This window comes from Pieris rapae, chromosome 10, assembly GCF_905147795.1.
Source record: "Pieris rapae chromosome 10, ilPieRapa1.1, whole genome shotgun sequence".
NCBI classification, from domain to species: Eukaryota; Metazoa; Arthropoda; class Insecta; order Lepidoptera; family Pieridae; genus Pieris; species Pieris rapae.
Window position 1 is genome coordinate 4,979,540 of NC_059518.1, and position 18,344 is coordinate 4,997,883.

Below are 18,344 nucleotides of genomic sequence, written 5' to 3' on the forward strand. Positions count from 1 at the left end.
CAGATTTTTTAAAAGTAGAAATATGATAATTATCTGTACTAAATGTCTTTTAATTATAACTTTCATGTGAAATAAATACAATGTAGTTTTAATTTATACATGAGTATATTAATCACACATTCAATAATAAGTACATATGTATTCGGTACTTAGTAACAACGTCATCGGCTTTTACGACTATCGGTTCTTACCATTAAATATGAGTGGTCGTTATAACAGATTTGGACTGAATAACTTACTACCGGCCTGCCCGGGTTCACACGCTGGATGTTTTAAAAATATTTTGAAGTAAATATTTCCTGTGTAACTCAAGGATTAGTTGATTGTGGCATTTTATTTAATCAGAGCAATCGTTTTGGGTTTGAGTTAATTAGATACAAACATACATAACAGACACCTTTCCTCTATATAATAGTATAGATGTTCCTGTACCAAAATTCAAAATTAGTTATTTAGTAACTATATAATGTTTTAAGCAATCCACTTTTTACTTACTCAAAGTCTATGCATAATATAATATGTAATCCCATCGCGTGATATTACTGTCGCTTATCCAAATAAAATGAAAGATTTCCCACGAAACTTATTTCTTCGCAATTCTACCCTCGTTTATTTCGTAACATGTCAACGTCAGACCGAGGTCACTGTCTATGGCAATCTGCGATCAGATTTAGTTAGTGTTTTTGCTGAAAAATTGGTTTCTAGCTGAAAGGATGTGGACTAGAATAAGTTTTATTTTATTTATTTTGGGTTTATTAGTTTATATAAATTATTTTAGGGAATTAGAGTATTCATGTATAAGTAATTGTTTTTTTTGTAAGTTGGTTTATAAATATTGAATCTGGGTAAGCTTATTAAATCTTAACCTTTGTGTTACAATAGCAAAAAAGCTCGCCGCCATGTTCATTCGGATAGAACCGTTTCTTGAGATGCTGAAGTTATTGACGGCCTATAATAGCGGCTTACTATTGAAATAATATTTCTTTGTGTTTAAGTCCCTCGGCGAAATAATAATTAATTTCATTCATACAAACAAAATTTTAATATTATTTCAATATTTTAAAAAAGCCGTTTGAATATTTCACTATCAGTTAATTAACAATTTACTACATTATTCTAAAATGTACTTTAAAAGTTTTTCGCGCTGTTCTCTTGTAGCTGACAAGGTGACAACGATAGAAGCGTCAATACATTTTGGCAAATGAATAGTCGAGACGCGGTTCGCTCGTGAACCCTCGATCATTAACTTTATAGATCAAAGCGATTCTGTTTGACACGCGTAGTTCGGTCGTTCGGTGAAACGAAATTGAACACTGAAATTATAATTTATTAATTATATTGAATTCTTCAGTGCTTACTGAAGAGTCGATTTTGGAATATTTTGTAAATGTTTACTCGTGTGTAATTATCATATAACCATAACTGAGAGTAGACTTGTGTCTCTAGAAAACCGAAATTACGTAAGATCAAGAAAAACACTTTTTTACGGATTATAGTTATGTATTATTGTATTAAAACTTATAATTATTTAGACATACTAATAATGCATTACTATAATCCGTAAAAAAAGTGTTTTTCTTTAAATGTGTAAAAGTTAATAAAAGACAATACTATACGTAGGATCAAAATCTTGTACACAAATAATTTTATTAACAATCACATATGTTTGTTCTCAGGTATATGTGAAAACGGTGAAACGTAAATGTCCCCGTACCAAGTGATTGTGTGATCGTGGATGAGGTAACAGCTACCGAGCTGGCGTGGTACGGGGCCGGTGGGGGCGCCATGCAGGCGGGGGGCGGCTGGTTCGTCCCGTGGACTATGGGTGTGCAGAAGTTTGCAGTGGCGTTGCCCATGGGCGGCGTAATGCCACTGGTGCCACCGTTGCTGGCCGCCTTGCCCCAGGCGCCTCCGCCTTTGCGCCTTATGGCGCCTCTGCCCCATACGCAGTCTGGCAGAAAGGTAAGCAAGAGTATGGTTAAAAAAATTGTTTATTATTTTCTATGTTCATTTTTGGTATTTATTTGGTTTTTATTCATTTTGTAATGCTGATTCTTTACTTGTAACTTTTTATTAGACTTTATTTTTTTCAATAATGTTAACAAATGAAATTTTATAGAATATCAAATTAAAGAAAAAATAATAATTAGTGGCCCTACGACCTCTTTAGGTTCGCCTCAGATTGAATCGGCCTCTCAGCCTCCAGTGACACGCGCCGTTAACTTTTTGGGTCTAACAAAAATATGTTGGTTTCCTCATTATGATTTCCTTCACCATTAGAGCGAGCCAGGGATTGAACCTACGACCTCGGGGGTGAGAGTCGAACGCTGAAGCCACTAGACCAATACTGCTCACAGTATGTAATAAGTGATGTATTATTAAATATGTTATCTGCCGCAACTGCCACCAGGTCAAACAAGGAAGCACTATAAAATACTTCGATATTAATATTGACACGTTCCCGATATTGGCAAATTGTCAAGTTAATATCACAATACAGAATTTTACCCGAGTAAACAAAAAATTGAAAAGGGACTGATATTTGTGTATTAAATTATTTTGAATATATTTTTTAGTATTTATCACAATGCTTTAACTTTGTATGAATGTTTGTGGCTTAAGTCTTGCCATAATTAGTAATTTATCTAAAAAAACACTAAATAAAATTTTCTTTTACCTCTTTTAACCCGATACGTTAAAAATAAACAAAGACTGTTGATACGCTGCCAAATTTTTATTTTTTTCAATTAATTTAAAAAGTACGGTCGACCGATTAGGGACATTCCACAAATCACTAGTCCTTCAACTATTTTTCACGTATGCATTCAAAGATACATTTAATTTGTCATTGCTTAAACAATGGATTTTTCTCTAGTGAAGATACAAGTGTGAAGATTTCATTTTAGATTGCATTATGTTGTAATTTGTAGTTCATGCGTACATCCCCCTATTCAGCTTGCCCTAAAGATTTTTCGTTTTTATAACCATTTAGTATTTAATTAAATAATATTGTTTCGCAATGTAACTGGAATATGATTTGTTTTGTACCTTCTACTAGCACATACTAGTTAAATACTGTACTACCTGGTACAGTAAGTACTGTGCAGTAGTAAATACTGTACTACCTAGTAGTAGTAGTAAATAGGACAACTTATATATAATGCAATACAGTTTATCAGTGATGAGTTAGTCAGTAATCAGATAATGATAGTTTTATTGTTTACAAAGTTATGATTGAAAACTCACTACAGCCAATAAGAGTTATTTAATAGTGTATGTGCTTCTACACACATAGACTTCAACCTTATACGTATAACTTTAAAACGTTTCTCATGACATTTTAACTATTAATTGTTTTAATTGTCACATCGACTATAAAATTTTATTAAGCTTCATTGTTTGTTTAAAGTGTTCTCACAGTGGCTTTTAAATAAAATCAACGATAACATTACATTAAATTGTGCGTTAAATTATACACTATATAACTATAACCTTTCAAAGGATTTATTTCGACGAAAACATGTTTAATTTGCATAACAAATACGTCAATAACAAAACACATTTGTGTGCGATAGCTCCCTTAAAAGCTCTGTATGAAGTGCGTAATATTGTATACCGAGAATCCTAGTAAAGTAGGTTGTTAGCTTTATGTGCGGCGATTTTTGCTCGCGTTTAATAAAAAGCTTATACGTAAGCTCCGCAACAATTGGTTTTTGCTTCTGCGGTGCAAGTAATAGAATTTAGATTAAGATTTAAATGTTTACTTAGGTGGTGTTCAGAGACGTTTATTAAGAGTTAATGGTTACGTAACTCATGTCATTAAGTTTAGACAGACTAATAGTATATCCATTTCCGTTGCTGAATTCCTTAGAATTGAACTAGACTAGACTAGAACTATTACTAGTCAATCATTAGAGAAAATTTAACGGGTGACTATACTCTGATATCGTCATCATAAATCAACCTTTGTCTTGAAAATCGCGAAAATTAATATATCTTAATATCGTCTTATACCCGTAAAATATAGTTCTGTTTCGAATATCAACAAATGAAATAGAAACTTTGATGTTTTTAACTAAGCGAGCCTAATATAAAAGCAGTTGCAGTGTGTAGAATTATAGGCGTTGTGACTGATTTTTTTTATTTAGCTTACGCTTTCAACTAATAACATAGACCAATTTCCAACGAGCTGTTGTGCGTTTAATAGACGCCATCTAGTGATCGGATTATCTTTGTTTGTCTTCTAAGACGGCAGATTAGTTTTTGCTGGCAACATGTTTTTAAATGGGACAGGTTTTCCTTGTTTAGCTATCGATTATTTTTACCTTCTGTTTATTGATTACGTATCCTGTGGGACAGTATAGTCGATATAATATATAATTACATATAAATTTTGTTTTGTCAGTACAGTGTCTGTAATCTTCATAATGTATTGAACTTTAACACAAAAAATATTTAAAGAAAACACTTTTTTAACGAATTAAAGTTATGTAGTATTGTAAACTTATATTTATTTTAACATAATTAAAATTATAAATTTAGTCGATACCAACTCCGGGGAAATAAATACAGATAATACAACATTTTCTACACCGTGACCACGCACGCTGTAAAGCACTCGAAACGTCGGTTAAATTTAAATTATGTTTAAATAATAGTTAGTTTACAATAATACATAACTTTAATCCGTTAAAAAAGTGTTTTCTTTAAATGTATAAAAGTTATGTTAATAAACGACAATACATAAAATATTACCCGTGATAATTATATGAAATAAATATATACTGAGAAATAGAATTACATCACTTTTGAAATAAAATCGCCTGCTTTTAGATACTATCTTACAAGTTTATATTATTACTCACGTTTATATAAATAATCCACAAACGAGTATTAGAAACGTATTACGGACACTCAATCGTTATCAAGATCTCGGATGTGAGTTATCGAGATCCGGATTAAACTAGATCTAAATTAGTCCCGAATAGGCTCCTGTCGAGATAAACTCTCTGACAAATTACTGAACTGTTGCGCCGTTCAGAAATTGTTCTTGTTTCTCTATTCTAAGCACTGCTGCCGTAGTGGTAAAGTAAAATAAAAAATAATAAAACTAGTGAAGTATGGACCTCTCAACCTAGAGGCCGTGTGTTTGAACCCCCCGGCTGTGAGCCAATGAACTTTTCATTCTATGTGCGCTATTCATCTTTACGTAGGGTAAGATAAACATCGTGTAGAAATTGTAAACTGAAGCAAATATCTGTATCGCGGGAGCAGGGGTTACGGGATTTAGTACAAATTCTTTAAACATTTTGTCTTTGTAACATATTTCGAGGTTTATTCATTGAATATATTTTTGAGGTTTGCTTCAGAATGTCTTTTCTGTCGCCTTCTAGAAATTACTCCTTGGAGCTTGCATAGATCCTTCTCATTTCTTGTTTAAAGAAAAGATATCAAACGATATATTTCATACCCTATAATTTATAAAATAAATTATTAAAAAATAATTAGTTGCGAAGCGCATTAAATAAACTGTTGTTTACATAAAATTTGTAACCATAAAAAAATCTAAAATGGGCAGTTTTAGCATCTCAATTATCGATAATAGTCGTGTAATATATCATCGAAATTTAAATAAAACCACAGCGAGCAATTATCAAAATTTATTGATCCCGCCCACCAATTAGCAATTTTTTAGCAATAGCTCCGACCTTTGGTTGTAAGCTTGATCTCGGTATTTTGCTATTGTGATAGCAAATAGAGGTCTTACTTAATTGGTTTTAATAATGCATTCACCACAAACAAAACCGCAGGGTATTGCTATTATTATAAACGCAATTAAAGGCCGTGGAAAAGCGCGCTTTGTTTTCATATCACTATTATATTATATATAATATTAATACATAACATAAGTGACAACACAGAAAATAGCATTAAATATAGACACATTAAAATAAATAGTGGCTGGAATCAAAGTATACCATTTAATTTTTATAATATAAATAGTTTCTAAATTTGATGAATCAGACGCAAATTTTTTTCTAGCCTTGATTCGGAATGCAACAACTATACTAGTGTAACAGGGGGTTAGGTTTTAGCCTCTGCAATACAATTTCCGATATTAACATATAACTGATCAATGGCAGCATTAAATGGTGGTATTAAAGTAATAAATCACGTGGTAATAGCCGGGAAGCCTTTGAGAATTGTTCGCTAACTCACAAATTAATGCGGGTGCTGTCGATCGCAATACGGTTAGAATATATAAATACTAAAACGTTTCCATAATTTCAAGTTTTGTTTTTTAATACGATATACGGTCAGGTTAATATTTTTTCAACAGTGCTTAATACGATTGCAGTATTTTTAACAGATGGTTTATATATTAACTAAAAATATAGATATATTTAAATACTAGCAGACTCGGCCAAGCTTTGCTCTGGCTAAGGTTTTTGTAATATTACATAGTAGAAAACTATTCAAAGGAAACGGTAGGAGAACTTAACCGTTGGCACTGTTAACACAGAGCCATCTGTTAGAATTGTATCAAATAATAGACAAATATTTGCAATAAAATAATATTGCAGGTATAAATTGAGATGTAAGCTATCCTATCTTTTAAGTTAGATCAAACTGCACACGGTGTGCAAATTTTATTGATATCGGTTCAGTAGTTTAGGAGTCCATCGCGGACAAACATCGTGACAGGAGACATATATACAGATTATAAAGAATATAATATAAAAAAAGAAAGTTTTTCTCAAATGTTTCTCAATGGTTCCTTCACTTAACTTAGAATAAAGACTAAAATATTGTTTTTCATCGTTTATTTTATGAAAATCTTTATTTACAAACATGCAGTTCATACCTAATACCAGCTAACAACCCATCGCAATTCTAACGACATTAATAAGATAACAATCTAAATTCTATTTAATGACGTTGCTGCCTGGCATTATAATACAAGCTTTTAATTGGTGGAGAATCTTAAACTGTCACGATGCGTAAGACGAGATTTGTGGCAGAAATATAATTTCCACAAGTTTTTTAAGATATATAAATACTTTCTAAGTTTACATTACACTGATAACAAATATTGTTTTTTTTTTTAATTTTGAATAAATAATTACATACTTATTTTATGTGAAAACTGAAATAGTATTGCTATTATACAGTTGTACGTACAGCTATAATATAATCTGTATTAATTTCAAATCAATTTGATAATTGTTGTATTAAACTTTATTACTCAAGATGTCATATCAATGACCATCAATGACCATCAATAGGAACATGGTGTAATGGTTACAGCTCCTTGCAAACATTGCGTTAAAAAAACTTGGCGATTAAAAAGAGTGGCGGAGAGTTAACTGTCAGTTCTTCTCTTTCGTTCTACGTCCTTGATTTGAGAACTGGCAGAAAATGTAAAATTAGATTCATTTAATTATATATATTATTATATTTCTTTAGTTTTTGACGTTCATAAGTGTACATTATGTTACCTATACGAATAAATGATTTTTGACTTTGACTTTAATGTATTATAAACGTCATTCTAAAAGTATATATGCTATAATAAAACAATGATCGTAAGATGTAACTAGTAACCCTAAATAAAACCTCAAGTTTTAAAAAAATACCTCTAAGTCTCGCTGGAGGGCTAACAAGAATTTATCTCCAAAGTACCATTTCCTGTCGCCGTTCAACATTACTTTATGAATATAAGAAAGCTTTGCAATATTTTAAAGCGTGCTATTTAAGTATTTCTATTAATATTCAAACACCTTGCGCTTGCTTATTTATCAGTACATGTCCGGGCATAATAAGTTTGCAACTGTGTAGGATTAGTTTTTTTATAATTATTTATAGGCATTGCGTGTTATCTTTTAATGGTTATTCATTTTATGTCGGGCCACCTTGCTCGGTTACTGATACTTTTTATATGTATAAACCTTTGAACTCTTTAGTAAGAAGACGAAATGTCCTGCAGGTCAAAAAACTTAATAGAAATATTTGTATAAGATTTTACTCAGATTTCTGGATACTAAGGGCCTGTTTCACAATGTCCGGATAAGTTCCAAATAAGCTATTTGTTACTTATTGGTATGATAAATAGTATTTTTGCGTTTCACGACTGTCAGATAGCGCTATACGTCATGAAATTCGAAGTATCTTATTTGGAACTTTTATCTTTCGAATAATTTATGTGTTGCATAGCTATTTGGCACTTTATCCATACATTGTGAAACAGGCCCTAAGTTTAAATAACTTGTGCCTTTGTTTAGAATAACTATAGTCTGGTTTATGGTTGGCTTTTCCTTGGCAAGTGCAAAAAGAAAACAGTATTTTTTTTATTACAGTTAGGATCTCGCGAGATCGTTTCTTATTATTATTCCGACCTTTTTTTTTAAATAATGCCAACACTATTGTAAATCTAACAATTATTGTAATAACGTTACTTCGTTTTATTTATATGTTGCGTCTTAGGTAAACTATATTAAAAGGGCAGTACAATTACTCACTTATTTTAATTTATTTCTTAGGAAAAGCGGGCGTGAAAATGTCTTCAATTACGCGTCTATGTGGTATGAGGCAGCTGCATTTCCTGATTTATTCCCCTCGCATATCAATCACAGTATATTGCAAACAGTAGACATTTAGAATTTTATTGAGTTATTTAATGTGTGGATTTATTGATTCTGAAATATATACGCAAATTATTATTTTTTTGCTAGTAGGTATAAAGTTCACGAATAACAGTGACTTTACATGAATTACAATCTCGTCTATACAATTATTATGGCTAATAAGTAATATTATTTTGACTTTCTACGATACTTATAAATAGCTTAAACTAAGGTAATGTTCCTGTGAGCATCATCCCCGTTTGCCTCTAGTTGCATAAAATAAGGCCAGGCCTTCCACAGCACATCGCTTTTTACGGTACTTTCTGCTGCGCACCACCTCTATATGAAACTATCTGCTAGTAGATAAATTTCCTATTCGATACGACTCAGGAACATGAAAAAACAAATATTACCTCGAAGGTTGGCATGAAACCAGGGTCAGGGCAGTGTTTATCAATTAATTCAATGTAATAAATTTTTGCCTTATGTCCAATAAAAAAAACATAAACATGCTGTTGTATTTAGGTTGTATGTTTTAGTCAACTGTTCTTAATATACCATAGTGTTGTGTGGAGATTATTGATCGTTTTATTGACTAACGAGTTCACTTTTTCTTAGATCTGTTAAAGCGACGCTCGATAATTCTCTAACTGACATAAGAATTGAGCTTTTTGTTCAACCGGATAGGAGTTTATTGACGCCACCATGTTTTATTTTTAACTTTCCTTAACGATGTGAATAGTGATGGGTGTGAATCTATTCAATCTTTTTCTATATTATATTTATGTGTATTGGCTCTCTAAAGCATTTCCTATCAATGCCTTTTAGAAATTGATTTTAGATACCCACGAGGTGTCTGTCTAATTATTTTTTAGCTATCGACCTAACTAAGATCTAAGCATAAGATTGTGTGAAATATTTATTAATAATACATCTATTTATAATATATAATTAGAAAATTGAAACTAAATGTTTAAATCCCGTAAGCAATCTACATATTACTCGAATAAATAGTACGAGTATCATACATTTTTCTATACCAAGTAGATAACATGAAGAATATTTGATTCTTCATCACTAACACGTATAGAAATGCAAAATCCATCAAACCAAAACCAGTGACGCAAAAACAATCAATCCATGGCCTCGCAAACAAGTATAGCGCAAGAAGTATTCGAGTGAGCAATAATCGATTTACAATCGTTCCAACGAGTCATGCGATGTGCATTGAATCAGGAAAGCCAACGTTTGGTCGAGAGTGTGCGTCGAATTTTAAAACCCCTACAATTATACGCAATTGTCAAATGAAAGTGCGAATAGGGCACAATATTTAACTATATTTGGATATATGCATAATTTTATATGGGAAAACCTTAGTAAGATTATATTTTAATAGCTAGTAACTCGTCGGGCCACTGAGTTATTTTCAGTATAGTAATGTGTTATTAATTAGTAGTAATATGTTTGAGCATTTAAATAAACTAAGATGTAAATAAAATTTACCAATCTGCAGCTCACAAGACAACGCAGTTAGTTTACCTATAAAAAGCAAAACAATGTGATTAAATTGAATTATCCAATTATTAAAGATGGATTGAAGTGGTTGACAGAAGAGTCACTCGTTGACAGAGGAATTAATTATTATCGACGGGCAGATTTTGTTGTGCGACACCAAAACAGATAAAAGTTTGAGGAAATTCCATACATATTTCGTTATTATATGCATCTAAAGTGTAAAAATTAGTACCGCTTAATTACTCTGGACCAAGCTGCGTTCGTGAATTCAATATAAGTTTACCGCTTTTATTATAATCAATATCTTGAATATATAATAACTATGAAGACACACCTGATGCAATAAAGAACCGACTTCGAACTCTTGGCAGTCTGCCCAATAACAAATATTAATGCACCTCAAATAATACCCTTAAAAGCAATTTGTGGCTACAATTTCTGTATAGAAAATGAACCGTATTGTGTGAATTGATATTAGGCTGATGAAATGATATTACCGACGGTTAGTGGCCAAATTTGGGAATTTACAAGGGAATTTTCACTTTTTAACTGTAGTTCTATAAATTTAATATCAGAAGAGTTTTGTTTCTAAGTGTTTAATAGGCACTGCTGCGTATGTAATTCACGGATTGAATGTTAAAATATTTAGGAAATTATTTTTATACATTTTAACCTAATATTTTATGTGATCTTCCCAAATTTAAAACACTGTTGTATAAATAGATGAAGAGTGTATTTATCAAAACAGGCTCAAGCTAATCTTTTTATTTACTTAGATATTTACATACTTTTATATGTTTATGAGCTTACAGAAAAATTATCAGTGCAATCTTATATTGGCAGGTATAAATTACTCAGTTGGTTAAAACGTATGCCTACAGTCCACTATCTTGACGCTAGAAGAATAGATAAGAATATCATTCTGTAGGAGCTGGCCCACTGTAAGCGGATGGCGTATTTACGATACAATGTAAAATTGGCTGGTTTTTCCTTTATCTCATAGGTCTTATTATGAACTAATATATATAACTATAGAGCAGTTACATTTCTAGATCTAATGTCATCATTGTTATTGATCAACGATCGATGACAGGACAGCTCTGTCCATTTTGACCTGAAACAAACACAACAACCATTTTAGAAGTATCCTAGAACATTGGTTCGAGAGAAATACTTTTTTGCATTTTGAGGGTAGCCAGTGATTTAAATTGGTCTACGTGCATGATTAGTAATCCGCCATTTTCGTTTATTAAACTAACCTTTTTACTTGTTTTGATCATGAAATTTAATGTATAATTTAAGTGAAACCAAGGTCAAATGTATAAAATAATGATTACTAAAATAGGGTGTGCATCAAAGGTCACCGAACCGTTCCTAGCGACACATATTTAAAATCCCCAGGGGATTTTGTAAATCGCTGTTACTCAGGCAAACATACAAAACTAATATAAATGAAAGCATCCGGCGGTCTCACTGATAGCAAATGTCGTTCATGTACTAATTGATAAAGTAACTATTAATACACGTTAATCTTACAGATTAGCAATGTGCCTCATTAGCGCAAGTCTGTGATATTTTCTATACAAAAAGAGACTTGTGTCAATATGATTGTGGTGTGTATAAAAAATCTACTTCTATTATTACATAAGACATGACATAATACTGTACTTTACACCGTAGCTATCGAAAATGTCCGTATTACTCTAGGCTTTCAAAGATATCTCACCCATTTAAGTACGCGTTTTTGAAATTATGAATTTGCAGGTTTAAATGCATTGTTTAATTGTATTAATAACACTTCAAATTATATTCCTTATTTGGAAGGCTATACTATATGGATATTCTATATGTATAAGGATATACTATACTCGTATGAATTAGATATTTCATTGCCTACAAATAAAGGTATATTGACCATTAATAAGGACATTTCAAGAGGGAACATGTACCCTGTCAATTAACACATAGTTTAAAATGGAACTTGTTGAGATACCTCATGCAATAGCTTTTCTTGTTGTCGAGGAATCTCTGTCATCTGCCCTTATCCTGCTCTCATATATCCTATTTGATAATAACATTAATAGTATATGCATTTTTTCCGGAATATCAAATGCGATTGTTATTTCATAACATATATCGATGTTACAATTTAAAATAAATATATTTACTTAACTAAATTATAATCGATATTTGTAGTAAATAAATATTTAAAAATATATTCGTTTGTGGATGTCCTTGTCCTCTGTCAAATGGCATTAAATTTGACAGGCTGCGGTAACTGCCTTTTATGGCTGTAATATCTGACAACAAAATAAAAATTTCAAAATAACCACCTTAATATTGATAAAATAACTTATTAAAGTGAAACTTCTTTACCGGCGCCATCGTTTTCTTGTCCCTACCACGGTTGATTCGAAGAGATTCGAATCCATTATTAACAACAATATATAATAACGATAAAGATGATAGTAATAATTTCAGTTACAATTAATGAAATTCTAATTCTAATTGTATAAAAATCTATTAATAAATTTACATAAAATGTATAACATATTTCAGATTTTATTTATTTAATTTATCTAACTCTCTAATTTAACTTGATATAACCAATTTCTGTAAAGTTGCATCTATATGCCTGACCTGTTTTTTAGGTCTTTAAGAACTTTCACTTCTACGTACGCACACATTTTTTTATTGTATTGTGTGTATTTTTAATAATGACTCTGTAAGCGTTTGATGTTTCAAAAAGGAATTCTCTAATCATACAATTTGTATACATCGAAACAAGAAACAGATAAATTTTTGATCTTAGCGCCAAGGAAATAGATGCGAGAATAGCGTAGCGTCTCGTTATCAGAAGATACAAATCATTGAACGTGTTCAGCAGTTGGAAACCAATTTCCGTTCCTCTTTCATATTGAAATGTAAGTAGTCCGTGACAAATAGAGGGTGTTTGTGGATCCGAATATGGATCTAAATTATTAAGATTGGATTGAACTAATGAAATCTTTTTGTATGGATAAAGAGGTAATTTTTGACATCCGAATTTTTTTACTGGCTAAAATTTGTCAGTGAATAAAAATATTGAGGTCATCTGTTTTTAGCCCTTTCGGCCTCATGGCTATGAGGATTCTCTAACTAAAAACTCTGAAGTCGTGTTCTCATACACTGACTGTGCGCAATCAATACTTTTTTAAAACGGAAGGAATTTATGGTAGGAAAACTAGAAAGCTTAGGGATTCACGGCGCGTGTCAAATGTGGTCAACCAAGGGTCGTATCGCAACTTTTAAGTAGCTTAAAACTTGTAGCAACGTTACATAATATGCAAGACGTTAAGAATATGTTTCATAAAAATTATTTATGAAATGCTTAAGAATGAATTATATAAATATTAAAAGCTAACTCATATAAATGTCTCATCATCTAAGTTTATGTAATTTGATTCAATAACTCTGACTTTACGTTGAACAAAAAATCATTGAAATAATATTGTTGTCTTTAATTAAAATCCATAACTTTTTCATACCTTATTATTTTAATACAAAATTAGAGATAATTACAAAAATATTTCGCCATTTCCCTTATCTTCGTTAAGCCACTCAAACATTGTTTTATAAACGTGATATTTGAATTTCTGATAAGCTGCCCACGCAACATTTGGAAACAGAATTTCATTAGGAATTAAGTTACGAATATTTTTACTTATTTATCCCGTTATTTTTTCATACCAGACATTTTCTATTTGCAAAACGTTTAGTCGCAAAAAATGGGACATTATGATTTGTCATCAGACGTAATTGAGGATTGACTTTAGTGAATGAAAATGTATATTGACCTAAAAAAACGATGCTGTAATTAAAATCTGTTAAATGAATTTCCTGAATTTGGTTAAACACTAAAGTAATTGGAATGGTACGCGGTGTTGCGGCTGTCAACGATTTACTTGGAGTTGCCCTATATTTGTCGTTATTTGCCGTATTTGCGGGGGCAAATTGCGGACTCAATCGCGCTCAGGCAGCGCTGACAACTCGACACGGGAATGAATGTATTGCGGACGATGTATTAAACTGTTTGTGCACAGAGCACTTTTTTGTGTGCTGAACATTTTGTATGAGATGAAATTTTTGTGATAATACTTTTATATTAACGTAATTAACTTGAAGAAATATTTTTCGACGTGCTATATTATAACAAAAAATAGCAAAAGCTCAATTTGGTATATTTCTATTGGTTGCAATAGTGTGGAAAACCGGCGTGTTCATAAGGTGGCGGTTTCCTCAGTTTAAAACACTATACTATAAATTTGAGTTGATGTCACACATCGTCAATTAGAGTTCAAACTCCAGACCTTATAATCGAAACTTAGATGCTAGCTTCCATCACCATATTTAATAACCCGTTTAATATGAGTTCAAGACCCACTTCTTATAAGTGTCATGTTCGCATACGTATATAATAATACGCCAGTTATACTTTAATTCCTACTAACTACATGTACCGCATAGCAATAATAACCACATTGCAATCTCTCAAAGAACGTCGAGGTGAATCTCTTATTTTTGTCACAGAGCATCATACCTTATTGGTACCTTTATGTCGTTAAAGTACTGTTATTACTCCACGTTCACAAGTTGTCCTTTAAATGTCACTAATAGAGGCTCCTGTGCACTTTTTAACTTGAATGCTTCATTAATATTGTCATTGATAGATTTGAAAAACTCGATGAACTGGTTTTAAAAGTGATTATTTTGTTGGCATGGTTTTGTTTTTACTTTTGTTCGATTTATTTCTGGTAATGGAATATTTGTAGAAACTTTATAACTTGATCTTTAAACAATAAATAGTCGTATAATGCAGCATTCGATATATGCATTATTTAAAAATGTTTATGTAATATTATAGTATAGACTAGCTGACCTGGCAAACGTCGTTTTGCCAAGTACTCGTATGTATATCATTGATAATAAAAAAATAGGTATTGATCGTATAGGGGTGAAAGTTAGGTTGTATGTATTTTTAATGCTGTATCATAAAAATAATAATTTCTTTTTTATCTAAAATTAAAAAAAAAAATTGAAAAATAGATGTCCGATTCTCAGACCTACCCAATATGCACACAATTTCATAAGAATCGGGAAAGCCGAGTTTAACCACAAACACCGCGACACGAGAATTTTAAATATTAGATTTAAAATAATTTCATAATATTAAATACTATGTTTTTTACTTCATTAACAATTTTATATAAAATATTCAATAGTTTCAATATTGACAAATAAATCCGTGACGCTACTACCTTTTTAGGTCTAGGCTTCAGATTTCTCTATGTTTCATGATCATTTGTTTATATAATACGCCAATAGGTGATCAGCGTCCTGTGCCTGACGCACGCCGTCATCATTTTGGGTCTAAAGGAAGCCAGTTTCTTCATGATGTTGTCCTCCACGGTTCCAGCGAATGTTGTGTACATAGAAGGAAAGTCCATTGGTGATCGAACTTTTTTTTTATAGAACAGGGGGCAATTGGCTCACCTGATGTTAAGTGATACCGCCGCCAATGGACACTCTCAATGCCATAGGGCTCGCGAGTGTGTTGCCGGCATTTTAAGAATTGGTACGCTCTTTTCTTGAAGGACCCTAAGTTGAATTGGTTCGGAAATACTTCAGTGGACAGCTGGTTCCACAAAGTGGTGGTGCGTGGCAAAACTGCCTTGAAATACGCGCAGTTGTGGAACGGCGGAAGTCGAGGTGATACGGGTGGAACTTACGACGAGAGATGAGAGTCGCACGCTAAAGCCACTAGGCCAACACTACTCATGAATTATTATTCATATATTTTATTAAATACTCTTACATAATTTTGTATAACCGCGTTTGTTAAGCATTTACCTTTAATGCATAATGCATAATACGGTGACATTAAATCAAAAAGAAGTCAAACATCTTCGCGAAGGTGAGTACGTTAATAGTCAATAAAACGGACACCGTCCCTGTGTTACGTGATACGTATAATTAAAACCTTATAGCAATTACAAGAAAATACCGCTTCGTTAATTACCCACTTCGGTCGAAAGTAATTGGCTAATTCTCTTAATGGTAAGACAAAGGAATGCGAAACGCCGAAAAAGAATAAATTTTAAATGGTCTCAGAGAAAACGAATTCGGGATTCTTCTTGAAATTTAAAATGGTAAAAAATGGCATTAATATTCAATATCTCCTCAAAAATCGGTTCCAATAACAGGGAAGGCTTACGTTGATAATATCATGTTATGATTGCGTCGGCATTTCCTACACAATTCGATTAATTTGTCTCGATGCAATTAATCGTTTCTTGTTTTGAACGATTACCTTTTTGCCAGCTCGGAATGTGGACGACTCGTGATGGTATTTCGGCTAAGGTGCAAACAAATTAAAGTTGTGTTTTCTTGCGTAATAGAAATCGATGTCAAGAATCCGTTTTGGAAGATATTTGAATTAAGAATTGTTGATAAAAAGTTGCCATAAATGCGCTCAAAATGTTTAGATCATAATGTAGTATGTCATATTGAATCGTTATTTGATAACTGAAATTTATTCAGGGTTTATATTTGCAACCCATTATTTGTTTACTAATCTATGTAACAATACTGACTGTATTGTTACAACAACAATTAATTTTGGAGGTGTTTAAAATATTTTTTAGAATTCGTTTCCTAAATTATCAATAACTCGATAATTTATACACACAGAGTAATACAGGAAGTTTGTATGTTGACAGGGTCATTATGAACACGCGCCTAATGTTTACAAGTACCTGCTAGTCAATAATTAAGGAAGTGTTATGACGCATTGTAAAGGTACCAAGAATAAAAAATCTATTGAAAGTGAATTTTTACGTGATGTAAATATTAAAAGATTTTTTCAATTAAACAATGTATTACTTAAAACAAAAGGATCTGAAATGGGATAAGCATTTATTACTTAAATCATTAATAGAGGTCTGTCTGGTTCAGATGCATAGTTAACAAGGTTTCATGGGAACCTTTAATAATCCTCATCACAGAGTAAAGTTCTTTTTAAAATCAAAATGTAGCGAATTAACACTTCTAAACGGCCCGAAATTCGTGTTCCGTAATTTGCATGTGGTTCAAATTAGAATCCTATCAAACGGTTTTGTTGCTTAATCAGGACCGACGTCAAGCCTCCCAAACCCTGCGTTTTCTGAGAATCGTCCCGGCTTCTTTGTGTCGGGCATTTGAGACTTATTTTCATTCGCGTCACCGTCACAGTTTAGCATTGTTGCCCTTTTTTCGGCGCTCTTCGTTAGCGATCGCATTTTATGTTTTGTCGAAGGTATTCGCATTTTTTGTGCGGGTCTTAAATCTGGGACGCGTAGTGCGTTCATGTTGACTTTGTGTGTTTAGGCCCGGGATTAATACGTTAAAAGGGATTGTTTTGGTGATTATCTGGTTTACTGAATTCGAGATTATTAATTTGATATTTTTGATATAATGAACCATATATAAGGTTTTTCATGCAACTTCTGAAGTACTTTATTTTGAAAGTCTGTTTAGAAAAATCAATGTCAATGCTATTGAAGCCTACTTAATTCATGGCTATAGAAAATTACGTATAATATTATCTCATACTTAAATCTCACAAATATTATTAAAGACAAGTTATTACGCGCGTGACGTATACAAAACTAACAAGAAATACGAAACCCATATCTACGACATAACAATATCAACATATATATTGTTCTATAAGACCACACAATAGCGGTTCACAGAAATACAGACGGCGACCATAAACTCAAGTTATCGCTTTAATTTTTTCTTAATACCATGCGTTTTCTTGGTTTTACTTTTTGTGAGTTATCGCCTTTTGTTTAACATTGGACCGACGTTTTAACGCAAATTGGCGAGACACTTATTAACTTTGAACTTCATTCTCTTGTTTAAGTTTATAATCGGGCCCATATGAAACACTGAATCATGCTGTATATAGTTTCATGAATGTCTTGTCTTTATTATAAATGAATATTGTTTCTGTAAAATACACTTTTTTTAAGATTTTTATTTAATTTTAAAACTTAGGCTTAGGTACATTTTACAGCGAAAGAAACACTGACATGGTTTATCCGTCGCTGTCAGTATTCAATCAATTGTTATACAAAAACAATTAAGCAGATACAATAGATATACTTAACAGAAAAAAGTGAA

At 32.0% G+C, this 18,344-nt stretch overlaps 1 protein-coding gene across 5 annotated transcripts in view; it reads left to right on the forward strand.

Annotated features, from left to right (window-relative positions):
- Positions 1 to 18,344, forward strand: part of LOC110991321 (uncharacterized protein C18B11.02c) — a 256,098-nt gene that overhangs the window by 206,844 nt on the left and 30,910 nt on the right. For 2 of the 5 annotated variants that reach the window (XM_022256654.2, XM_022256653.2), the window contains one exon: positions 1,677 to 1,962. The exons of the other annotated variants lie outside the window; for them this stretch is intronic. In XM_022256654.2, the coding sequence (XP_022112346.2) occupies positions 1,786 to 1,962 (177 nt within the window). In that variant the 5' untranslated portion in view covers positions 1,677 to 1,785. The remainder of the gene's footprint in view (positions 1 to 1,676; positions 1,963 to 18,344) is intronic. 5 annotated transcript variants of the gene reach the window in all.